This window comes from Pseudophryne corroboree, chromosome 4, assembly GCF_028390025.1.
Source record: "Pseudophryne corroboree isolate aPseCor3 chromosome 4, aPseCor3.hap2, whole genome shotgun sequence".
Classification (NCBI taxonomy): Eukaryota; Metazoa; Chordata; class Amphibia; order Anura; family Myobatrachidae; genus Pseudophryne; species Pseudophryne corroboree.
The window spans coordinates 461,159,713-461,186,504 of NC_086447.1; the positions used below are offsets into that span (position 1 = coordinate 461,159,713).

At 44.9% G+C, this 26,792-nt stretch overlaps 1 protein-coding gene across 1 annotated transcript in view; it reads left to right on the forward strand.

Annotated features, from left to right (window-relative positions):
* Positions 1-26,792, forward strand: part of KLHL32 (kelch like family member 32) — a 320,778-nt gene that overhangs the window by 53,970 nt on the left and 240,016 nt on the right. Inside the window, exon 2 of the mRNA XM_063917019.1 lies at positions 23,890-23,978. Coding sequence (XP_063773089.1) covers positions 23,956-23,978 — 23 coding nt within the window. The 5' untranslated portion in view covers positions 23,890-23,955. The remainder of the gene's footprint in view (positions 1-23,889; positions 23,979-26,792) is intronic.

Here is a 26,792-nt window from a genome sequence, read left to right on the forward strand (position 1 = left end):
CACCACATCTCTTGGCAAACTAATCAGCTCTTTTGGATTTCAGTATCATCTATATGTGGATGATACTCAAATCTACCTTTCCTCCCCAGATTTGTCACCATCTGTATTGGTCCATGTCATTGAATGCCTTTCTGCCATTTAATTGTGGATGTCATCTTGCCACCTCAAACTTAATAGTTCCAAAACACAATTAATTAATGTATATTTCCACCGACCAATAGTAGTTACTAAGCTGATATCTTTATCACTTTTGAGAACTCTACAATCAATCCTTCCCCACATGCTCACTTCCTAGGTGTCATCCTTGACTCTTAACTGTACTTTGTTCCCCACATTCAATCTGTCTCAAAATCATGTTACATGTATCTAAAAAAACATCTAAATTATGTTCATACCTTATACACTGCAAAAACGCTAATCCATGCTCACATTATTTCTCGCATTGATTACTGCAATAGTCTTCTTACTGGTCTTACCAAAAAGAGACTCTCACCGCTACAATCCATTCTGAATGCAGATGCTCATTTTCCTTGCTAGATGTTCATTGTCTGTGGATCCACTCTGTCAGTCCCTCTATTGGTTACCTGTATTTTACCATACTCAATATAAAGTACTTTTTACTTACGCATGAGGCCATTAACCATACTACACCAACGTACATCGGGGGTCATTCCGAGTTGTTTGCTAGCTGCTTTTGTTCGCAGCGCAGCGATCAGGCAAAAAAAGGCAATTCTGAGCATGCGTATGCGGCGCAATGCGCACTTGCGTCGTACTCTTACAACGAACGATGTAGTTTCACACAAGGTCTAGCGAAGCTTTTCAGTCGCACTGCTGACCGCAGAGTGATTGACAGGAAGTGGGTGTTTCTGGGTGTCAACTGTAATTTGCGAATGCATCGGTGCCCATCTTTTATCCTTTCTGGGCGGCTGTCTACAGATGCTTTTTCAGGGAGTGAATGAAAAAAACGCAGGCGTGCCAGATAAAAACGTAGGCGTGGCTGGAGAAACGTGGCTGACCGAACTCAGGGCGTGTTTGTGACGTCAAAACAGGAACTAAATAGTCTGAAGTGATCGCAAGCTAGGAGTAGGTCTGGAGCTACTCTGAAGCTGCACAAAATTATTTTGTAGCCGCTCTGCGATCCTTTTGTTCGCACTTCTGCTGAGCTAAGATACACTCCCAGAGGGTGGCGGCTTAGCGTTTGCACGGCTGCTAAAAGCAGCTAGCGAGCAAACAACTCGGAATGAGGGCCATCACCTCTTCGCTTATCTCAAAATAATCTCCCAACCCGACCTCGTCACTCTTCACAAGATTTATGTCTCTCACCCACACTCAGTATTCATTCCCATTCAGAACTGCAGAACTTTCTTCAGACTGCACCCACTCTGTGGAATGCCCTCCCATGCACAATAAGACTCTCCTCTAGTTTCCAAACCTACAAGTGTTCCCTGAAAACTCACCTCTTCAGGAAAGCTTATCAAATTCTGGATCCGCCCACATAACCTTCATAAACTTTTCTATCCAATTACATCCACTGTACAGTCTATACATATCCTCATGTACTGTATTTTCTTTTTCTTCACTTTCCCATCCTTCTGACCACAGACCAACATTGCTGTGTGACCATATCATACAGTCCACCAAGGACCTTTGCAATCTGGTGGGCCATTATGCAAAAGATATCACATATTCTTGTGTATCAGTGCTTTTTTCAGTATAGATTGTAAGCTTCAGAGCAGGGCCTTCCTGCCTCTATGACTTTCTGTTATTACCCAGTTTTGTTTTATCACTGTTGTTTCCAATACCTTCTCCCAAGTTAATGAGGGGATAGACCAATAACATCAAACATGATAGAAAAACAGAACCTTTATCCAATAACACAGAGGAACAGGTAGGGGCGTATCTGCCCGTGTGCAGGCTCCGTCCGGGCCCTCTCCTCTCTGGCCGGCATCGCTGTAGAGCTCTGGGCACTAGGGTCCTTAGGGGACCCTAGTACTGTCCCAGAGCTTAGAGCGCATGCGCATATCTCTGGGAAAATGGTGCGCCGGCCATTTTCCCAGTGTTTTCTACAGCGCTGCTGCGTCACGGGACTCCGGATGGTGAGTATTAAAAATAATGCGTGCAGGTTGTGCGGTGTGGGCACATTGCGGTCGGCCGCATTAACTGCGAATACCTCTGCGTGATTGACAGGCAGAGGTATTCACGGGGTGGGCGGGGGGACGGTGACCATGCGTTTGCGACGCGTTGTCGGGGAAATGGGGGCATGGTGGCAGCATTTTAGGTGTGACTGTGTGTTGTCACATGCAGCTGCTCCGATCGAACAAATGGCGACGGGACTCCTGCCATCGCAGCCAGGCTGTGCCTGTAGAAGGCATCCACAGTTTCTGCAGCCACTCTGTACTTGTGGCGGGATCGCAATTACAACATGAGTGCAGTGGGTGAGTCGCATGCTGGGCGGCCCCAGCATGCGATTGCAAGAATTGCAGTTTCTGCTAAAAATCAGAATCTGCAATCCTTACTGAAATAGTCCCAATATCGGAAGTGTCTTGGAAAAGTGCTGTGAATTCCTGTGGGGGTGACTTGGAGAGTGCCATTAAGATGTGCAGAAATGGTCTATCTCATGGGCATGTTACAGGAATGTCAGGGTCAAGTCACTAAAGTGTTTGCAAACACAGATGCGTCATTGTTCCCATGGGAAGCCATAACCAGATAGAGAATCTGCCATATACAGTATATCTAGCTTCAGTATGTCTTAACCTATATGCAGCCTTGAAAAAACAGGATGGCCAGACATCCTGAAACGTCAGCTAGCGGGTGGTGAGCTGTGGGCCTGATTCTTTACCAATTGCAAATGTGAGCTTGCACGCAGTGAGAAATTATTGGCAGAATGCTTACCCTCCACCTGTACTTTTTTGGCAGGTACAGTACCTTTTTTCTGTGGTCTGTACCGATTTTTATGTGTGAAATGATGGAGGCTATGAGAATGTGCATGTGTTGCGAATGCCTTGCACGTGCACGAAGGGCAAAATGCGATCACCTGGCATATACAGCCTGATTGTAAAGTGAATGCATTTTGAATGACAGGAAGTGACCATTTGTGGGTGGTTACATGGCGTTTGTGGGAAGTGGTTGGGAAAATGCAGGTGTGTCATGGCCGTTTTCAGGGAGTATTTTTGATGTCATCTGCAAACGCTGCGTTCAAAAACATGGCACCCGGTGTGACTGCAGTCTCAGTGATTTGAGTATGCCGGGGTCAGCCGCAAATCTTGATAGTGTCCTTTTTTTGCGTATGCTTTGCGAATCTGCTTATGTCTACGCAGATTTGCGAATGCATCGGTGCCCATCTTTTATCCTTTCTGGGCGGCTGTCTACACATGCAAATTTTAGCAATAGCAGATTTGTGAACATCGCTATCTCAGCATCAATAGTGATCCATAATGAATCAGGCCCCGTGTCTCTATTGTTTTTTCATTAGCCATATTGCATGATATTTGGAGTCACATCATGCTCAGTTTTGCAAATTGTGCACTTAATGGTGAATAGTGACTTGGTGTTTCTGGGTGGAGCATTGTTATTACAAGAACTACAGAGAGTTGATTGTTTGCTACAGTTGAATGGTACAGCTCTGAATACAGTGTTACACTTGCTATACATGAACTATGGGGGTAATTCAGATCTGATCGCTGGGCTGCTAACTTTGCTGTCCTGTGCAAGTGTGCGATCCCAAGTGTACGCCAAGCTGCAAAAATCTACTGCGCAGCCCAGGACCTACTCCTACAGCGCGATCAGAACTGGCTGTTAGGGTCCGGAGCTGACGTCGGACCCCCTCGCTGAAACACTTGGGCATGCCTGTGCTTTTCCGAACACTCCCAGTAAACGGTCAGTTGCCACCCATGAATGGCCTCTTGCTGTCAATCACCTTGCGAATGCCCGTGCGAATAAAATTTTTGCACAATCCTGTCACTGACCCGGGATGCCCTTTGTTGCTGTCTGACGCACATGAGCAGTTAGGACCTGATCACCTGCTGTGCGAAAACGCACAGCTGCAATCAGGTCTGAATCAGGCCACTTATTTTACACTGCGGAATTATGATGTTTTTGAAAAAAACGTAATTAGTGTTGCCTCAGTTATTTTATAGAACCAAACTGCATTCTTGTTTTAAAATAATGAAGCCACCGAGGTATTTACATCATTTATGGAAATTAGTCACAGACTTTTGCTGCATTATATACAGATACAGATATTTATAGTTACTTTTAACACCATTTAATAAACAACATCAAGATAAAAAATAATTCATATGCAAGATTTAAAAAAAAAAAAAACACAAAAATATCTACAGGTGTATTTACATGCGGTATGATTCAAACCGTACCAGCTGGCTATGAAGAGTTCGACATGTAGTAGGTCTCATATACAACCAAAGAATCTAAGCCAGAGTCTGCCAATGGACGATCAGAATCCACTGCTGTGTATCAGCTCAGCACACTCCCCATGCAATACATAAGAGGACTGTGTGCTGAGCTTCAGTGAAGGCAGTGGTGGATTTCCTATTAGCACGCAAGGCACGTGCCTAGGGGTGCCACTTTGCTGAGGGGCGTCACAGCATGCTCCCCTACATGAGAGCCCTGCTAGACCGCTGGTCAGAAGAGGTTAGGTGATTTATTTTATTTTTTTTAATTACGACTTATGTTTTCATTTTGCAACTGGTGGAGGGATGGCAATGGGGAGTAAATTGTGGTGCAGGAGGTGCTTGCATCTGGCGTGCTGGTCTGATGTCTCCTGTGGCTGTCTTGATAAAGGCCCTTTGGGTCGAAACGTCGACACGTATTTGGTGACTTTGATGTACTAATAAATTCTACAAACTCTGTTGGACTGGTGAGTGCCCTCTGTTAGGATCTTTTTGATCTTATAATACCTGGTATATGTGGAAGTCCTAAAAAGGCTTCCTTGGGGAGCACCCTGCTGATGACTACTATACAGATGGGAGTGCGGACAGTAAACTTGGAATATATATACACACACACACACACACACACACACACACACACACACACAGTGCATCTGGGAAGTATTCACAGCGCTTCACTTTTTCCACATTTTGTTATGTTACAGGTGCCAAAATGCACCTGAAGGACTCTCAGACCATGAGAAACAAAATTCTCTGGTCTGATGGGACAAAGATTAAACTCTCTGGCGTGAATGACAGGCGTCATGTATTGAGTAAACCAGGCACCGCTCATCACCAAGCCAATACCATCCCTACAGTGAAGCATGGTGGTGGCAGCATCATGCTGTGGGGATGTTTTTCAGCGACAGGAACTGGAAGACTAGTCAGGATAGAGGGAAAGATGAATGCACATTATACCGAACATCCTGGATTAAAACCTGTTCCAGAACACTCTTGACCTCAGACTGGAGTGACGTTTCATCTTTCAGCAGGACAACTAAGCACACAGCCAAGATATCAAAGGCGTGGCTTCAGGACAACTCTCTGAATGTCCTTGAGTGGCCCTGCCAGAGCCCAGACTTGAATCCGATTTGAACATCTCAGGAAAGATCTCAAAATGGCTGTGCACCGACGCTTGCCATCCAAGCTGATGGAGCTTGAGAGGTGCTGCAAAGAGGAATGGGCGCAACTGGCCAAAGATAGGTGTGCCAAGCTTATGGCATCATATTCAAAAAGACTTGAGGCTGTATTTGCTGCCAAAGGTGCATCAACAAAGTATTGAGCAAAGGCTGTGAATACTTATGTACATGTGATTTCTTAGTTTTTTATTTTTAATAAATGTGCAAAAACCTAAAGAAGTTTTTTTTTCACGTTGTCATTATGGGGTATTGTGTGTAGAATTTTGAGGGAAAAATGAATTTATTCCATTTTAGAACAAGGCTGTAACATAACAAAATGTGGACAAAGTGAAGCGCTGTGAATACTTTCTGGATGAACTGTATATACTGTATATATAACTGGTGGTACTAGGCTCAGCACCCTATTCCAATAAGATCAAGTTCCTCATCAAACAAAAATTAACTTGGCTTAGAATGATGTCCATATACAGTTTAATAACACTTCCCTATTGAATGGTGGCTGGTTTTTCTCCTAGTTGACCATTGCTTAATCAGGTCTTTCAATCAATCTTTAAAAAAAGATGAGGGCAGTGCCTCCTAGTGTAGTATACAGCAACTCTAGTGAATTCCCATCACCAAATAGATGCACCCTTTGGTATTAAAGAAGGACTGTTTTAATTGGTTTAAAAAAAAAAAAATGTTTAAATAGCAGTTGCGCAATCCCAATATGATTCCAGCTTGTAATTGCCCCAATCGTACTGTATATAAGTATACCATGTCACTCCATCAACATGACCAATCATGGAGAAGGAAAACAGCCACAATAGTGTGACAACGTTTACACACTTGAATAATACATAAAACAGACATATATGCCAATACATTTAAAAGTTAAATTGCTTGTCTGGATTTTTCCTCCATGTCCCATCTATGATTAGGTGGAGGTTCAGTCAGCTTTTCCTCAACACGTTTCATCCTTGTCAGTGTAACAATCTGGACTCATCAGGAGTATTGGCCTGTAACCCATGCTGCACATTTATACCCTATGTAATTAACCATATCGGCGTGTGTATCGTCCCCTTTCACAGGAAGTTGACATCACTTCCTGTTCCTCCCCAGGAGCAGGTGTGGACTGGCCATAGGGCTCACCAAGAAGATTCCCGGTAGGCTGATGTGTCTGTGGGTCCTGTTTTGTGTGTTGTTATGGGGCCCTACACCCCACATGACAGGCAACTCACCACACTCATGTACACTGTATTGTCCCCATTTTCTCTGACGTCCTAGTGGATGCTGGGACTCCGTCAGGACCATGGGGAATAGCGGCTCCGCAGGAGACAGGGCACAAAAGTAAAAGCTTTAGGATCAGGTGGTGTGCACTGGCTCCTCCCCCTATGACCCTCCTCCAAGCCTCAGTTAGGTTTTTGTGCCCGTCCGAGCAGGGTGCAATCTAGGTGGCTCTCATAAAGAGCTGCTTAGAGTAAAAGTTTTGATAGGTTTCTTATTTTCAGTGAGTCCTGCTGGCAACAGGCTCACTGCAACGAGGGACCTAGGGGAGAAGAAGTGAACTCACCTGCGTGCAGGATGGATTTGCTTCTTAGGCTACTGGACACTAGCTCCAGAGGGACGATCACAGGTACAGCCTGGATGGGTCACCGGAGCCGCGCCGCCGACCCCCTTGCAGATGCCGAAGTAAGAAGAGGTCCAGAAACCGGCGGCTGAAGGCTTTTCAGTCTTCATGAGGTAGCGCACAGCACTGCAGCTGTGCGCCATTGCTCTCAGCACACTTCACACCAACGGTCACTGAGGGTGCAGGGCGCTGGGGGGGGGGCGCCCTGGGCAGCAATGTTAATACCTTTTCTGGCTAAAGAATACATCACATATAGTCCCTGAGGCTATATGGATGTATTTCACCCCTGCCAGGTCTCAGAAAAACCGGGAGAAGAGCCCGCCGGAATAGGGGGCGGGGCCTATCTCCTCAGCACACAGCGCCATTTTCCCTCACAGAACTGCTGGTGGGAAGGCTCCCAGGCTCTCCCCTGCACTGCACTACAGAAACAGGGTTAAAACAGAGAGGGGGGGCACTTATTTGGCGATATGATTATATATTAAGATGCTATAAGGGAAAACACTTATATAAAGGTTGTCCCTGTATAATTATAGCGTTTTGGTGTGTGCTGGCAAACTCTCCCTCTGTCTCCCCAAAGGGCTAGTGGGGTCCTGTCCTCTATCAGAGCATTCCCTGTGTGTGTGCTGTGTGTCGGTACGTGTGTGTCGACATGTATGAGGACGATGTTGGTGAGGAGGCGGAGCAATTGCCTGTAATGGTGATGTCACTCTCTAGGGAGTCGACACCGGAATGGATGGCTTATTTAAGGAATTACGTGATAATGTCAACACGCTTCAAGGTCGGTTGACGACATGAGACGGCCGGCAAACAAATTAGTACCTGTCCAGGCGTCTCAAACACCGTCAGGGGCTTTAAAACGCCCATTTACCTCAGTCGGTCGACATAGACACAGACACGGACACTGACTCCAGTGTCGACGGTGAAGAAACAAACGTATTTTCCTTTAGGGCCACACGTTACATGTTAAGGGCAATGAAGGAGGTGTTACATATTTCTGATACTACAAGTACCACAAAAAAGGGTATTATGTGGGTGTGAAAAAACTACATGTAGTTTTCCTGAATCAGATAAATTAAATGAAGTGTGTGATGATGCGTGGGTTTCCCCCGATAGAAAATTATTGGCGGTATACCCTTTCCCGCCAGAAGTTAGGGCGCGTTGGGAAACACCCCTTAGGGTGGATAAGGCGCTCACACGCTTATCAAAACAAGTGGCGTTACTGTCTCCAGATACGGCCGCCCTCAAGGAGCCAGCTGATAGGAGGCTGGAAAATATCCTAAAAAGTATATACACACATACTGGTGTTATACTGCGACCAGCTATCGCCTCAGCCTGGATGTGCAGCGCTGGGGTGGCTTGGTCGGATTCCCTGACTGAAAATATTGATACCCTTGACAGGGACAGTATTTTATTGACTATAGAGCACAGAGAGATATTTGCACTCTGGCATCAAGAGTAAGTGCGATGTCCATATCTGCCAGAAGATGTTTATGGACACGACAGTGGTCAGGTGATGCATATTCCAAACGGCACATGGAAGTATTGCCGTATAAAGGGGAGGAGTTATTTGGGGTCGGTCCATCGGACCTGGTGGCCACGGCAACAGCTGGAAAATCCACCTTTTTTACCCTAAGTCACATCTCAGCAGAAAAAGACACCGTCTTTTCAGACTCAGTCCTTTCGTCCCCATAAGGGCAGGCGGGCATAAGGCCAGTCATATCTGCCCAGGGATAGAGGAAAGGGAAGAAGACTGCAGCAGGCAGCCCATTCCCAGGAACAGAAGCCTTCCACCGCTTCTGCCAAGTCCTCAGCATGACGCTGGGGCCGTACAGGACCCCTGGATCCTACAAGTAGTATCCCAGGGGTAAAGATTGGAAATTCGAGACGTCTCCCCCTCGCAGGTTCCTGAAGTCTGCTTTACCAACGTCTCCCTCCGACAGGGAGGCAGTATTGGAAACAATTCCCAAGCTGTATTCCCAGCAGGTGATAATCAAAGTACTCCTCCTACAACAAGGAAAGGGGTATTATTCCACACTATATTGTGGTACTGAAGCCAGACGGCTCGGTGAGACCTATTCTAAATCTGAAATATTTGAACACTTACATACAAAGGTTCAAATCAAGATGGAGTCACTCAGAGCAGTGATAGCGAACCAGGAAGAAGGGGACTATATGGTGTCCCGGGACATCAGGGATGCTTCCTCCATGTCCCAATTTGCCCTTCTCACTAAGGGTACCTCAGGTTCGTAGTACAGAACTGTCACTATCAGTTTCAGACGATGCCGGTTGGATTGTCCACGGCACCCCGGGTCTTTACCAAGGTAATGGCCGAAATGATGATTCTTCTTCAAAGAAAATGGACGATATCCTGATAAGGGCAAGGTCCAGAGAACAGTTGGAGGTCGGAGTAGCACTATCTCAAGTAGTTCTACGACAGCATGGGTGGATTCTAAATATTCCAAAACCGCAGCTGTTTCCGACGACAATTTGCTGTTCCTAGGGATGATTCTGGACACAGTCCAGAAAAGGGTGTTTCTCCCGGAGAAGAAAGCAAGGGAGTTATCCGAGCTAGTCAGGAACCTAATAAAACCAGGAAAATTGTCAGTGCATCATTGCACAAGGGTCCTGGGAAAAATGGTGGCTTCTTACGAAGCGATTCCATTCGGCAGATTTCACGCAAGACTTTTCAGTGGGATCTGCTGGAAAAATGGTCCGGATCGCATCTTCAGATGCATCAGCGGATAACCCTGTCTCCAAGGACAAGGGTGTTTCTTCTGCGGTGGCTGCAGAGTGCTCATCTACTAAAGGGCCGCAGATTCGGCATTTAGGACTGGGTCCTGGTGACCACGGATGCCAGCCAGAGAGACTGGGGAGCAGTCACACAGGGAAAAAATTTCCAGGGAGTGTGATCAAGTCTGGAGACTTCTCTCCACATAAAACAATGCTCTAAGCTTAGCAAGACCTCTGCTTCAAGGTCAGCCGGTATTGATCCAGTGGGACAACACCACGGCAGTCGCCCACGTAAACAGACAGGGCGGCACAAGAAGCAAGAGGGAAATGGCAGAAACTGCAAAGATTCTTCGCTGGGCGGAAAATCATGGGATAGCACTGTCAGCAGTGTTCATTCCGGGAGTGGACAACTGGGAAGCAGATTTCCTCAGCAGGCACGACCTCCACCCGGGAGAGTGGGGACTTCATCGGGAAGTCTTCCACATGATTGTAAACCGTTGGGAAAGACCAAAGGTGGACATGATGGCGTCCCGCCTGAACACAAGAGACCCTCAGGCAATAGCTGTGGACGTTCTGGTAACACAGTGGGTGTACCAGTCGTTGTATGTGTTCCCTCCTCTGCTTATCATACCCAAGGTACTGAGAATTATAAGACGTAGAGGAGTAAGAACTATACTTGTGGCACCGGATTGGCCAAGAAGGACTTGGTACCCGGAACTTCAAGAAATGCTCACAAAGGACTCATGGCCTCTGCCGCTAAGAAGGGACTTGCTTCAGTAAGTACCATGTCTGTTCCAAGACTTACCGCGGCTGCGTTTGACGGCATGGCGGTGGAACGCCGGATCCTAAGGGAAAAAGGCATTCCGGAAGAGGTCATTCCTACCCTGGTTAAAGCCAGGAAGGAGGTGACCGCACAACATTATCACCACATGTGGCGAAAATATGTTGCGTGGTGTGAGGCCTGGAAGGCCCCACGAAGAAATTTCAACTCGGTCGATTCCTGCATTTCCTGCAAACAGGAGTGTCTATGGGCCTCAAATTGGGGTCCATTAAGGTTCAAATTTCGGCCCTGTCAATTTTCTTCCAAAAAGAATTGGCTTCACTTCCTGAAGTCCAGAAGTTTGTCAAGGGAGTACTGCATATACAACCCCCTTTTGTGCCTCTAGTGGCACTGTGGGATCTCAACGTAGTTCTGGGTTTCCTCAAATCACATTTTAAACCGCTCAAATCTGTGGATTTGAAATATCTCACATGAAAAGTGACCATGCGGTTGGCCCTGGCCTCGGCCAGGCGAGTGTCAGAATTGGTGGCTTTGTCTCACAAAAGCCCATATCTGATTGTCCATTCGGACAGGGCAGAGCTGCGGACTCGTCCCCAGTTTCTCCCTAAGGTGGTGTCAGCGTTTCACCTGAACCAGTTTATTGTGGTACCTGCGGCTATTAGGGACTTGGAGGACTCCAAGTTGCTAGATGTTGTCAGGGCCCTGAAAATATAGGTTTCCAGGACGGCTGGAGTCAGGAAAACTGATTTGCTGTTATCCTGTATGCACCCAACAAACTGGGTGCTCTTGCTTCTAAGCAGACGATTGCTAGTTGGATGTGTAGTACAATTCAGCTTGCACATTCTGTGGCAGGCCTGCCACAGCCAAAATATGTAAATGCCCATTTCACAAGGAAGGTGGGCTCATCTTGGGCGGCTGCCCGAGGGGTCTCGGCTTTACAACTTTGCCGAGCTGCTACTTGGTCAGGAGCAAACACGTTTGCAAAATTCTACAAATTTGATACCCTGGCTGAGGAGGACCTGGAGTTCTCTCATTCGGTGCTGCAGAGTCATCCGCACTCTCCCGCCCGTTTGGGAGCTTTGGTATAATCCCCATGGTCCTGACGGAGTCCCAGCATCCACTAGGACGTCAGAGAAAATAAGAATTTACTTACCGATAATTCTATTTCTCGTAGTCCGTAGTGGATGCTGGGCGCCCATCCCAAGTGCGGATTGTCTGCAATACTTGTACATAGTTATTGTTACAAAAATCGGGTTATTATTGTTGTGAGCCATCTTTTCAGAGGCTCCGCTGTTATCATGCTGTTAACTGGGTTCAGATCACAGGTGGTACAGTGTGATTGGTGTGGCTGGTATGAGTCTTACCCGGGATTCAAAATCCTTCCTTATTGTGTACGCTCGTCCGGGCACAGTATCCTAACTGAGGCTTGGAGGAGGGTCATAGGGGGAGGAGCCAGTGCACACCACCTGATCCTAAAGCTTTTACTTTTGTGCCCTGTCTCCTGCGGAGCCGCTATTCCCCATGGTCCTGACGGAGTCCCAGCATCCACTACGGACTACGAGAAATAGAATTATCGGTAAGTAAATTCTTATTTATTCTGTTATTGCATCTCTGCAGTACAGAAACTCTGCCGTCCAGTGATGCTGCTATGGCTACACAATATGTTATACCTCTTGTGCTGCCCATGTCGGGCCACTTCTACAAAATGTTACAGGGCCACTTTTAGTTTCCGATCCGCCCCTGGTCTGAGACACAACTGCAGCAAAAGATGCAAGGAAGGCCGTAATTGCGTACAATCAGGCCCTGTGAGGAGGGATCCCGCCCCCTCAACAGACCCCACCCCCTCATCAGACCGCTCCCCAATTAGGTGTGCCTCTATAAATTTCCCGGCTGGTTTTCTATCCCAATCCACCCCTGCCCATGAGTATTATATGTTTCCTAGCAACCGAGTGATGTCACGCCATCCTTGACAATGCTGACCGCGCCGCATGTGCATGGGTGGTGATTGTCTAGTCACAATGCTAGCTCCCTGCGACATGCACACCTATTCCACTGGCCGCCCCCTATGGACTACGGCATCTATTTAAACACAGATCCACCACCACAATGGCAGGTGTCTCTCACAACATGGCCACCACAGCATATAATAACGAGTCTGTAGTGACGGTGGACATATTTATGCAGTCTCTTAGCATAAAGTTCCAATTGTGTTAGCCATGTGTGTGGTTTAAATATCCAAAATGGTACCATAAGGCCACAAACGCTTTTTAGTGGCGGTGGCCATATTTATGTAGCTAGCTATATATATAATACTCAGCGGCCATTGTAAACAGTACAGTCATTCAGATTTAAATAATTCATAAATACAATAATGACTATCATAAACATAATAAAATAGTCTTAATAAAAATCGAAATAATAAAAATATCACTAAATAACATAATAAATTTTAAAATAGGGTTAATAGGTATAGATGACAAATACAATAGCAATTAGTCAAGGAACGTGTACAGCTAAAAACAAAAAACAAAAAACCCAATAACAAATACCAAGAAAAGTAGTTTGTTAAACAATGAGATGCTTAAGATTAAAACCCACTAAAAGATACTATAATTATAAAAATGGCGCAATCTCGTAATTGTCATTCAGAACACTAGGGACCAAAGTATTCAATTCAGATATCCAAAACATTTAGAGTCTTGACCGTTTTATTTTCCCTTTTTTCTCCCCTTGGACCTAATTTGACCAACTCAATTGCTTTAAATCTTTAAACCTTTTACATCTGATCTATGATATGTACTTGAGTCTAGAGGGTGTTCCAACCGCACTGGTCTGGTAATAGGTTAATTGTATAGTGATCATTATACCAGACTTTATATTAGTCATATAATGTAAAATACATATCCAATAAATGTCAGTGGTGCTACCTGAGAGTAATTTCAATACGAACACACCAACAACGTCCAAGAAGGGCACACGACTCTCTTTCCTGGGAGCACTCTGACTGATCTTGTTTATACCAAATTGTAGTTTGTGCAGCAGTTATAATAAAACTGCACTTTAAATTCATACAGTAAAATTGAGTAGACAATACTCACACAATGTTTAAAAAGGCGAAATATAGACTCAACAACATATAACATAACATATAATAAAAGTTTCACAGGTTCAAGTGTAATATCCTCAGCCAGATACGTAGTAATATAATAAGGATGATAATAATTACACAACATAGGGCTGGCATTTAAAGGAAAGAAGGCAGGCTACTGATGGTATTTTCCAGATTCTGCTGCCCTGCATTTACATTGAATATGGGGTGAGAGATCTGTACTCGTACCAGCCAATAGAAACACAGAGAGATCACATGGGTCTGAGCATGTGGGTTCATTTCAGCTGTTGGCTGATGACAATAAACCAGCGCAGCCGATGAGAGAACTACTACACAGCGGTAGTCCCGGTAATGGAAACAAGAAAAGAGGTGCAGATGTGTTATATACTTGGTATGTACCAATCACCACTTGTGCAGTCATGTAAGTTTTAATTGGCTTTTCTGTAATAATAGTAATAGCCCTAGTGCACATACAGTTCCCTACTGATACATATGTTGCTAGAATTGTAGTAAGTATCCCAGTACATTACAGTTATAATCAAACAATGTAACAAAAGCACCCAGCACTCCAAAAAACATTGATACTTGTATCCATAAAGTAACTGATAGTATATGATATACAGCTCTGAAACCACAGAGCAAAACTGAACCGCTTCTCTGGGAGTATTCCAAATGCACAAAGAATAACTAGAGGGACAGCTGTAAAGACATGGGGGGTAATTCAGACCTGATCGCTCGCTAGCGTTTTTTTGCAGCGCTATGATCAGGTCAGAACTGCGCATGCATATGCACCGCAATGCGCAGGCGTGTTGCACAGGTACAAAGCGGATCGCTGCTCAGCGATGGGTTTAAGAAAGAATCCATTTGCACGGGCGATCGCAAGGAGATTGACAGGAAGAAGCCATTTGTGGGTGGTAACTGACCATTTTCTGGGAGTGGTTGGAAAAACGCATGTGTGTCCATGCGTTTGCAGGGAGGGTTCCTAACGTCAGTTCCGGTCCCGGACAGGCTGAAGTGTTCGCAGCGGCTGAGTAAGTCCTGGGCTGTGCAGAGACTGCACAAGATCTGTTTGTACAGCTCTGCTACACATGCGTTCACACACTTGCAAAGCGAAAATACACCCCTATGGGCGGCGACTATCTGTTCGCAGCAGTGCAAGAACCCCTAGCGAGCGTTCAGGTCTGAATTAGGCCCATAGAGCAAAGCTAATCTGCAGGGGATCTCTCTGGGACTATTCAACATACATACACAAGCAGCCTGTTGAAATATGGGTATGTTACCACCTGTGCAGCAAATCGCATATAGAGGCACCCTGTGCAATATGCAGCCTGCCGGGGGTAGACCATCATGATATGTACTGAAATGTCTCGGAATTGTGTGACTGTCCACTTTATTCTTAATACTCTGCATGTTCTTGTATTCGGATTTTGAGGGGACGTTTGGTTTTACCAATGTATTTCAATTTACATGGACATACCAGCATATAAATAACCCATAACATGTTACAATTCACCATCAGACAAATAAAAAATATAGTACCCTTGTTTTGCAGGGTGACACACACACAGAGGTAGAGGGTGTACAGTGTGTCATACATGGGGGAAGGGTAGCGAGCACAGGGTGACACAGAGGTGTAGGGGGTGTAAAGTGTGTCATACACGGGGGGATGGGGTACAGGGTGTCGCACAGAATGGTGTGGGGGTGTAAAGTGTTTCATACATGGGGGGATGGAGTACAGGGTGTCACACACAGAGTTAGGTGGTGTACAGTGTGCCATACACTGGGGATGGTAGGGGGGTACAATATATCATACACACAGGGGTAGGGGGTACAAGGTGACATACACACAAATTTAGCAGGTACAGGGTATCAAACACGGTGGTGGTGGGGGGGGGGGGCTAGGTGGGTATAGCAATAGCAGGATCCAGTGCACAGAGCCAGACTTGTTAGTGACAGCTGGCCCAATTAGTGTTAGTGGTGGCCAGCCCAGACAGCCTCTCTTCCCCCCACTGCATTCTGGCATGGCAGGTTATACTATCGCACCCGCTCTGGCGCTCCCCTTGCTGCTGGCTCAGGTCAGTTTAGTGAGCTGCTCTTCCGACGGCCACCCTATCTCAGCTCACATGGGCAGCGCAAAAGCAAAGTCAAATTAACTAATAAAAGTAATTTTTATAGTAAAAACCGAATGTTTCTATACATGGGAGGATTCAAACCCTAGTCTCTCAGCACACACTGTTGTGCTATTAGTTTGGTGAGCCACAGCAGCTCTATTAGACTGCTGTGAGCTTCCAGATATACTTATTATCATTTTTTTCAATATTTAAAAAAAAAAAAGACATATATATGTTTCTCCAAATAGATGCCGTGCTTAATTGAATGTGATTTTATATGTATCAATTTTTATTGATTAAAGTCTATAGTGGAATCAGTGTATTTACATTTGCTATAAAAATTTGGATTGAATATGTTTCATTGAGACACCTGTATACACAGATGGACAATTACCTTGCTCATTATGCTAATGAGCTAATCCGTTTTATCTCACCGATTGGTCAATCTTCCCTTTAAATATACTGGGAATGCCTTCTGAGGAAACCGTTGCCACGGAGAAACGCGTTAAGGGGGTCTCCTTTCAACGCATATAACCTTTAATATCGGCACAGCTCATCAATCATCACCTGCCTACTGGTTCATTCATCTGCCTACCGGTATCTGACAGCGCACTATGTCCGTCTCTTCTAGAAGCTGCGCCCTCCCTCCCCGGCTAAGAACTGACACCGCCGCTCCTGTAAAGCTCACCCGTCATGCATACGGGATCGGAAGATTTCATATCAAGCTGGTGAGCATATGCGGTAGCGGGGAGGTGGTAGCATAGCGCGGCTTTCCGATGGTTCCAAGTGCTGTGTCCAGACGACAGCTCAATAACCATCTGCCCAAGCTTACATCATACTGGCTGGAACAATTTACATATGAGCCAAATATCTTTGCCACATTCATTTAAACAGGAACTGTGCTGCACAGACTATTAAACATCTGGTATACCAATAACCTATATAACAACTAATTGGTTACTGCGGGTCTGGAGACCATGTATGTCACTTATTGTTTTTAAATTGTTACTAATTAGTGCTATTAAATGTTTTATATTTTGCTACATTAGATTGTTTATGCGCTCCCTCATTTTCACTAGTTGAATATTTTGACAAAAGCAAAGTCGCCAGCGGGTGCCCAACAAAATACCACCACCGTAAAATGCCTTAGGCAATCGAGTCAGGAATTAGGGTAATAAGGCACAAAGATATATGCTGTTTTCCTGCTTAAATATGCATGTATTACTATGAACTTTTTACCTTCTATTTATACTGTACTAGCTGTTCTACCCATTCTTCGTACGTGAGTTTCTGATTTTCATGGTTGTAAATATAAATGAGTGTCAAAAATGTGGTAATATAGAGATTTAAATTTGAGATGTCTTAATGTAAGTAAATATTAATCCATGGTTCTTGGCGTGCACCCATAGCAAATACGGTAAAAAGTGACAGGACCATTTTTGTAGTTTATTAAACTCTACACACTGGAGGTGCAATCCACATTTTGATCCGATTGTCCTTTTGGGTATTATCAATCATGCAACATAAGCCACGCATTGGTGATGACGTCATTATGTCAAACCCCTTTTCATCCCCTTAGGGGAGGTTTATTTAAATTCTAATTACATAGTTTTCCTATTTCCCACCTGCAGAATATCTATGTTATATTTCATCTTCCTAACCTATCGGGAAGTGAATTAGCGATGAGTCAGTCAGTGAGTAAGGGCTTTGCATTTTTGTAGTTTATTAAATTCTACACACTGGAGGTGCAATCCAAATTTTGTTCAGATTCTCCATTTGGGCATTATCGTTCATGCAACGCAAGCCACATATCGGTAATGACATCATTATGTCAACCCCCTTTTTATCCCCTTAGGAGAGGTTTATTAAAGGTGGTATCACAGTAATATATATATTTTTCCCTACTTATACACGTATTGTGTAACACAGTTGGGGAAATTAAACTGCAGTGTTTTATTACTATTCATAGTGGGTGGTAGGGCCCAAGGACAATTCCATCTTTCACCTCTTTTCTTTGCATTATGTGCCATTTACATGTGTAGATGACAAACACTGTGTTACGTTCACTGTACTTGATACTCCTGAAACTGGGCGGATGAGCCCCAAGTACAGGAACGTAATGCTGCAACTAGGAATGGAGCTCGGCAGCACCCCCAAGGATCCCTAACTCCGTTGTCTCACCCTCGTTGTCAGCCTACGCCTGCGTGACTATGGTTTCTTGGGCCCACGGCAGCCGCGTTTAAAGGGCGGATTATGTCTGCCCAACTCCGATGCCCCCGGTCTTAGTTGGAGACAAGGCGTAGACTGAGATGGGGCGATGACAAGGGGAACCTCTAACTAGAGAAGGAAGTACCCAGTTAGGGGTGCTACAGAACTAAAATAAAGTATGTGCGGCACAGCCGCCAAGACAAAAACTACAACAAAGGCAGTGCTGTCCACATGCCGACACAACACCGCTGTGTTCCGGTGAGGACAGCACACGCAGAACCCTCTGCAGAAAATCCAAAGCAAGAGCAACAAGTAGCTACGGCCTAGGCCGAGGGATGCGGCGAAGTCGCTACTCATGACACCGGTATGAATACTGGCAAAAGGACAGGAACCCCCAAAGTAGCTGACACAGGCTCTCAGGACCGGAGGACAGGCAGAATTCCAAACGACAGACCAGTGGACACCAAGAAGCAGGATACTGGATCAGACACAGGCAGAGCCACAGGACTCCTGGACAGGAATGCTTCAAGGCAGGATACCGGATCAGACACAGGCAAAGCCACAGGACTCCTAGACAGGAATGCTTCAAGGCAGGATACAGCTAGACAGAAGCTATCACCGGCGTCTGTGTCAGACAGTGAGGGAGAATATAACAAGGAATACCTCCAATCACAGCAGGGACCCTAATTAATTATATCATGCAGCTGCCCTGCTGCACGACTCCAAACTGACAGGTGCAATTAACAGACAGGTGAGGCTAAACACATGGAAACAGGCTGCAATAACACAGACTCACCACCGGCGGACAACAAGAGTCTTCTAAACCAGAGCAAAGGAAATCCTGGCCTGCAAGAGAACTAGAACATAAAATACATGAACAGGAATGAACCACTGCTTGTGGTTCAAAACAGTACTCTCTCCTTAAGGGTGGACACCGGACACCCCACAAAAGCCAAGGGAACAGAAACAGAAGTAAAACATAAAATACATAACCAAAATGCAAAACAGGAATGAGCCACTGCCGTGGCTCATAACACACTGGTTGTTAATGCTCATTAGGTACTGTATTACCCTTCTCTCTACATCCATTCCCTATGGCCAGGGGTTTCCTGAGCCAACCCCTTAGTCCACTAGCATTAAGCAAGCTATACTGGCTCGGATGGAGGCATCGCCAAGGTGAGACAGAGACACAGCCTTTGTAACCCTGCTGATCGCCAGAAGGATACTACGGATAAGCGGTAAGCAGGTGTTACAAGAGATGTCCTTTGCGGTGTGAGGACTTCGGGGTTTATGACGGCCATTGCATGTGCGAGTCGTGGGGGACACCAGGAGATAGCCTATTGGATACCTCTCAAATAAGTCTGCAGTAAAAAGCCATAGGCTTCTATTATGGGTTTCCTATCAGGAACAAGCTCAGAACTTGAATGCAGTCAGACCTCTGAAAACTGCAATTTTGGAGGTTTGAACACATTTTAGAGGATAGTGCATCCCGCCCTACTCTATGGCCCTCATTCCGAGTTGTTCGCTCGCTAGCTGCTTTTAGCAGCATTGCACACGCTAAGCCGCCGCCTACTGGGAGTGAATCTTAGCTTAGCAGAATTGCGAACGAAAGATTTGCATAATTGCAAATAGAAATTTCTTTGCAGTTTCTGAGTAGCTCGGGACTCTGCCACTGCGATCAGTTCAGTCAGTTTCGTTCCTGGTTTGATGTCACAAACACACCCAGCGTTCGGCCAGACACTCCCCCGTTTCTCCAGCCACTCCCGCGTTTTTCCCAGAAACGGCAGCGTTTTTCAGCACACACCCATAAAACGGCCAGTTTCCGCCTAGAAACACCCACTTCCTGTCAATCACACTCCGATCACCAGAACGATGAAAATTCCTTGTTATGCCGTGAGTAAAATACCTAACTTTTGAGTAAAATAACTAAGCGCTTGCACTCTGCGAACATTGCGCATGCGCAGTTTGCATCAAATCGCTCCGTTGCGAAAACCACTAACGAGCGAACAACTCGGAATGAGGGCCTATGTGTAATATGTATTTAAGATAAGAAACTATTGTGGGTTTTTTTTTGTATCTTTGTGGTTCCATGGAAATTCTTGGGAACACGGAGGACATCTCCATATTTATACTGTCACCGAAGAAGGGACACCTTTATGGCTTTACAAGTATTATTTTGTTTATAAGCAGATGCTAGTCAGCAAAATGGGAAAATATACAGATTTAAATGCATATGTATATTTGTGGTGCACATAAGTCCAACTCTAAGTGAGCCCCTAAATATTTTGAGTGGAAAAGGGTAGCTCTTTCAAAGCATCTTTGAGCCCTTTAAAAAAATATATGATAATAATAATAATAAAAATAATAATAATAATTTTAAAATGTTTTAAGCAGTACAGTCCAGATTTAGAGGATTATGCTGAATGGCATGGTTGGCATGTTCATTATGAGTCACAGGAAGTTTTGATGTATGTCTATTGTGAGTTTGTCGCACAAATGAGTCAGAAATGTATATAATAATAATTACACATTGCGGTTGTCTTCACCAACAGCGTCACACAAATGAGTCAGAAATGTATATAATAATAATTACACACTGCGGTTAACTTTCCAGACAGCATTACACAATACGTGTATGACTAGGAAATACTATACTGCGGTCTGACCGGCATTGTCACAGTACTTATGAAAATAAAATAAAAAATTGTATAGTACACTGGGGTACAGCACAAACAAAAACAAAAACATATATATATATATTTTATAATTTTCATTTTAGGCTTTTTGTTTTTAGCTTTTATTAAAAGCCCCTGGATGGACGGACAGATCACCCCTTTCAGATACAGCAGACAGAGTACCACTTTTTCAGATACAGCTGACAGAGAGAGCACCCCTTTCAAATACAGCAGACACAGAGCATCCCTTTTTCAGATACAGCTGACAGAGAGAGCACCCCTTTCAAATACAGCAGACACAGAGCTTCCCTTTTTCAGATACAGCTGACAGAGAGAGCACCCCTTTCAAATACAGCAGACACAGAGCATCCCTTTTTCAGATACAGCTGACAGAGAGAGCACCCCTTTTTCAGATACAGCAGACAGAGAGCACCCCTTTCAAATACAGCAGACAGAGAGCACCCCTTTTTCAGATACAGCTGACACAGATAAAGCACCCCTTTACAGATAGAGCTGACAGAGAGAAAGCACCCCTTTCAGATACAGCTGACAGAGAGAAAGCACCCCTTTACGGATACAGCTGACAGAGAGAGAGCACCGCTTTCAAATACAGCAGACAGAGTACCCCTTTTTCAGATACAGAACACAGGGCACCTCCATCCGCCAAATGTCATGCCATGCCTCGCAGTAGTTCTGAGACGGACACATCCGTCCAGTACACTCTCCAGTGCTGGAGTGAAGATGGTGCTGATGCATGGGGACTTATATACTGTACAATCCAAAACCCGCGAGAATCCGACAGCGAGGTGATGACATTTTGCCTTTATGACATAATAGAGGAGGGCAGGAAAACCAGAGTCAGGCTCGGATCCCGCTCGCATCGCAAAGTTCGGGGGGGTTCGGTTCCCGGGAAACCGAACTCGCTCATCTCTAATTTTAAGACTTAAGGCTGTTTTCTATTGTCAGTAAACATCAACTTATGCAATTACACTACATACATTATAAATTGCAAAAGTATTAACTGAATTTTAACTGTCCATCTGTGATGTTTCACTTATTCATGTGTAGTTGTAGAGCTATAGGGCATTAATTGTATGCAGAAGTGCATGCAGCAGCATCTATTGGTAGCCATCCATGTAAAACTTTATGCAAATACCTCTCCAAACTTCTCCCTTGTGCACATCCACATGTGGCCAAATGTGCAAGGACTGAGATGGCCACTTTTATTTACATCACATGCTGTAATACTGATTGATGCATCTTTATACGCCACCGTTGACCGCACCATCGAAACTTGTACCAGCCCTATGGCATGTGCAATTTTTCCATATGACCATAGCCTCTTACGCCTGTGGCTGTGTGTCTGTGAAAGCAGCCACTTGCAAGGACCTGCCCCTAACACATCTATAACCAGGCCCACAGAATACAATCTTTTTACATTCATTTCTAGCCAACGCCTAGGAATACGCATTACTTTTTCACAACATTTCTGATACCATCTGACCTGAATGCAACAGCACCTTTGTGCGTACACTCTGTGTAACACATGAGTCTTCAACCTGTGGCCCTTCAGCTGCTGGGGAACTACACATCCCATCATGCCCTGCCTCAGTTGTACCATGCCTTTATAGCAAAACTGTGGCAGGGCATGATGGGATGTGTAGTTCCGCAGCAGCTTGAGGGCCACAGGTTGAAGAACAATGGTGTAACACATGCATCCCAGTGGTCTTCAGATTTTATTGCGCAAAAAAAAAAATTGCTGAGTTTCATGAATAATGGCATTGTGTGTGACTATGAATTAGACTGTAATGTACAAGTCATGTTTATTCTGTAGCAAGAAATTACAGTGTTAATATGTTTTATTCGTTCAAGGTTCTGATGCTAATTTAGTAAAATGTTTTCTTATGCATGTCTATACTTACCTACTCATCCGGGACCGCAATGCACGTGAGACTCCTGAATTGTCAGAGGAAGTCCCACCCCCGCATCCCACCTACTTCCTAATGCTTTATTTTGTGTATCCATGGAGTCAGCCAATATGACGTGATTCAGAGAATTACTGCATTATGGCCCACCCCTTATTCATAGACCCACGAACCACCACAGTATGCCATGAGGGGGCAGGGCTTAATTGCAAGAAGTACCAGGCCTTGAGCCCGTTAATGGCCAGCTGCATCTTCCTTCTGTACAGATGGCCTTTGAATAGTTAACTATCAGTGTAATACATTGATGTCAAGAAACTGTCGATGGGAAACCATCAATGGTTTGTGACATATAGGAACATCACTACAGTACTTGTGCTCATGGAGGAAGAGCAGAGCTATGTGGGCCACGATTCGGGTGGAGCTATGAGATGCAGTTTCTTTGCCATTGATTGTTCAGAACCATCGGACCTCCCCGATTAATAGCAGAAATATTGACCAAAAGTCAGGAGTATCCCACACCTTCTGGGAAAATAGGCAAATATGAATAATATGTGTAATGGTTTCACAGAGGATGAAGACTTGTAGTTGCAGTAGTTTTAATTGGGTAGGTGGGCTCATTAATAAGTCACTGCACACACACCTTTTATGGTACCTTCAACTATTATTAGATCATTGTTATTCATTCTAATTGCCTCCTCATCCATGAACCCTTTGTGAAGTGATTGGGGTAAAACAGAGCTGGCCAAACCGGTCCTCAAGATCTACCAGCAATTCATGTTTTCCAGGCCACCTGGGCACCAGCTAGGTGGTCTGGAAAATGTGAACTGTTGGTAGATCTCGAGGACTGGTTTGGCCAGCCCTGGGGTAAAACAATATGATCACAATTCTTAGAAGAGCACATATCAGTATGTGTTGTAATCTTGGAAAGCAGTAGAGATCCCCAACACAATACAGAGTAATGATGTGAGCAGTCGTTATTTTATTATGGTTGCATATTGTTCTTATGTATAATAAATACATTTCTTTCATAAAGTATTGTAAGAACATTTGATTGTCCTATGATATGCAAGGGAAAATTTGTCCACCTGTTTATTTCCCTTGATTTGTACTGAATGATATATTTTGTTTCCTAATAATTCCTTATATTTTGTTCATAGCTGGAATGCTTGTTTGTTCCTTCTCTAAATCGTAAGCGCGAGGACTCAGAAGAGCCGACTTGGACAATGCCTTCCGAGATATGCCTCAGGTAAATGTGGCATGCACTTCTCTCAATGCTCTCAGAGCTTGGCATCCTCATTTAGATTATACTTGATTGTGAAACTCTTTCAGGTTATTCAGGCAGATGTGAATTGAAGCTTTCCCTGTCTTGCATGGTTAAACACTAGAATAAAGATTTTTCAAAGTGTGCAGTGTTAAAGGCTATTTCTGAAAGCATAAAATAATCAATGAACAGTATAGCATACGTGCAATAAATGCATTAGTGCGGACAGCAACTTAATCCCAAATTGCGCTAGCAAACTTTGCTAACCTGGGATCACTGGATAACAAGAGTGAAATACAATGGAACTAACAAACACAGAGAATATCAGAATATTCAGAATATCACAGTAAGCAGTAGCAGCTGTGATGGTTGTCGCAGCCGCTACTTCTAAATTATGTTATGCACAGGAGGCGTCTTATAGAAATAAATGCCTCCTGCCGGCTTCTGTGATCCACAGCTGCATTCAAAGACACCGGCCATCTGAGTAATCCTCAGATTACTGAGATGGCTAACTCAGATCCGTAGCCAAGGCCAGTACATACACTGGCCCTGGCATTCCCAGAAAACACTCTATGGTGCCACCCCCTCCCCGACCCCAGACGGCAGCATCCTGTCAATCAGATGCGCACATGTGCAGTCCTCCCACCATCTGAGTTGTACACACACCATCAGTTTGCGTACAACTCTAAATCAGGCCTATAGTGCAAACAGTACTATCACTATCACGAGGCAAGGTGGGAATCCGATCTCCAGGTGTAGAATTTAGAGGTTCATCTTCTAACCGCAAGTATACCTCCTCCACAGATATTCTTGTCATCACACTTCCCAATTCAACTCCCTTTTAACAACAAAATTCCGTGTCCAACCTGGTATTTTGAACATTGTAATAAGCTGGATGAGACCCAGGTCAGACCCCTTTTACACTGCACCTGGGTAGGTCCCGTTTACACTGAACCTGGGACAGCCCTGCAAAACCTATGGAAAAGGCAAAAAAAAAGAACCTATGGACAAGGACATAAAAGTTTTAATTGATTAAATATTTTTTGTTTTATTATTCCAAAAAATATATTCATATGAAAATTTTGGTTTGCCGTGCATTAACATCATGTTTGTTATATTTATAGGAAAATGCTTACAAATAAAATAACAAAGGCTTCCTTAAAGTCATACATATTACGCTTCAAAACAAGTAAGAAAATTCTGTTTCTCTAGCATCTATAAGGGATATTGGGGAGACTTAGTATGACGGGGTATAGACGGGGTCCAAAGGAGCCAGTGCACTTTAAATTTCTTCACTGGGTGTGCTGGCTCCTCCCCTCTATGCCCCCTCCCACAGGCAGTTTAGAAAAAAGTGCCCTCAGGAGAGGATGCACACTCTGCAGCTCCAGAGAGTTTTCTTCCGTTTATTTTAAATCTTTGTTATTTTCAGTATGCTGTTTGGGCAACAATATACCTGCACCGTGGGAGTTAGGGGGGAAGTGGTCACTGGCCTTGCGAGGTGTCAGAGCCGCTTCCCCGCTGTAGGACCACCATCCTGAGAGGTTGTTTGTACAGCGGGGCACTGCGCCTTAGCTGTCGCAATCGCAGCACGCCGCACACCCCTGAAGGTGACGTCAGTGGTGAGTACAAACTGGGGTCCCTACTAAGGGGGTCCCCCAGTTAAAAGTGTGGCTGACACGCAGGGGAGGCACACTGTAGCTTTGGCGCCATTGGGGGGGGGGGGTGCGGACCTACCACAAAGTGGGACCAGCGGTATTTTGGCGCCTTCCTCTGCTTACAGCTGCAGCAGCAGGCACACATAGCTCCTCCTGACACTCAGAAAATGCTGGAAAACTGGTACAGGGTGTAGCGAAGAGGGAGAGCCGCTATTGTACACAATCTGCGTCTCATAAAAGACAGTAATCATTGGTGTTTCACTGTGATATAACAGCTTACAGCCTCACTGGGGCTGTGTAGCTGGGGTGTGCTGGTCTCCTCTCTCTGTTTCCCTCTCACATACAGTAAGGGCAGGCTTGCTAAGTTATTTATTGTCTGTGTGTGTGTGTGTGTGTGTGTGTGTGTGTGTGTGTGTGTGTGTGTGTGTGTATGTAATTGTGCTTTACTGTGAACATGTGTAAACACAAACTATGATTCTGTATCACGTGAACAATGCAGCCAATCTTCACAACTCAGTGAGGGGGCTGGGGGAGAGGGTCAAGAGCCTTCCTGGCTAGGTGCCATTAAAACTATGATGTATGATATGTCATCACGACTCACTGCTAATGCTCAAAAAACTCAGCTACTACAACAGGCTTTTGCAGACCTAGCTGCCAGGGCAGATGTAACACAGCCCCCCCTCTCTAACTCAGGACCACAAAAGTGTGGTTTACCTGCCTTACTCTCTGATTCAGATGAAGAGATACAGGAGGATGAGGAGGACTTGGATCCCGTTAGTGGAGATTCCACTTCTGCTCAGGGTACTGAACCCCTCATTCTGACTATACGGGACATGTTAAAAATTCCTCTAGAGGACGCTGCGTCACAGCAGTCATTTTTCTTTACACAGAACAAACCTAATGCACTTTCCTTGATTCTGCAGAGTTAGATGACCTATTTAAGTTAGCTTGGAAAAATCCAGACAAAAAATACAGTGTCAAAAAGATTTTTGCACACTTTCCCATTTGCTCATGAAGGTAGGAAATTCTGGGAAGAACCCCCGGGGGTTGATGTATCAGTCTCTCGCCTATCTAAAAAGGCGGTGCTGCCTGCCCCGGGCTCCTTTACCATAAAAGACCCTGGGGACAGAAAAAGAGACTACAC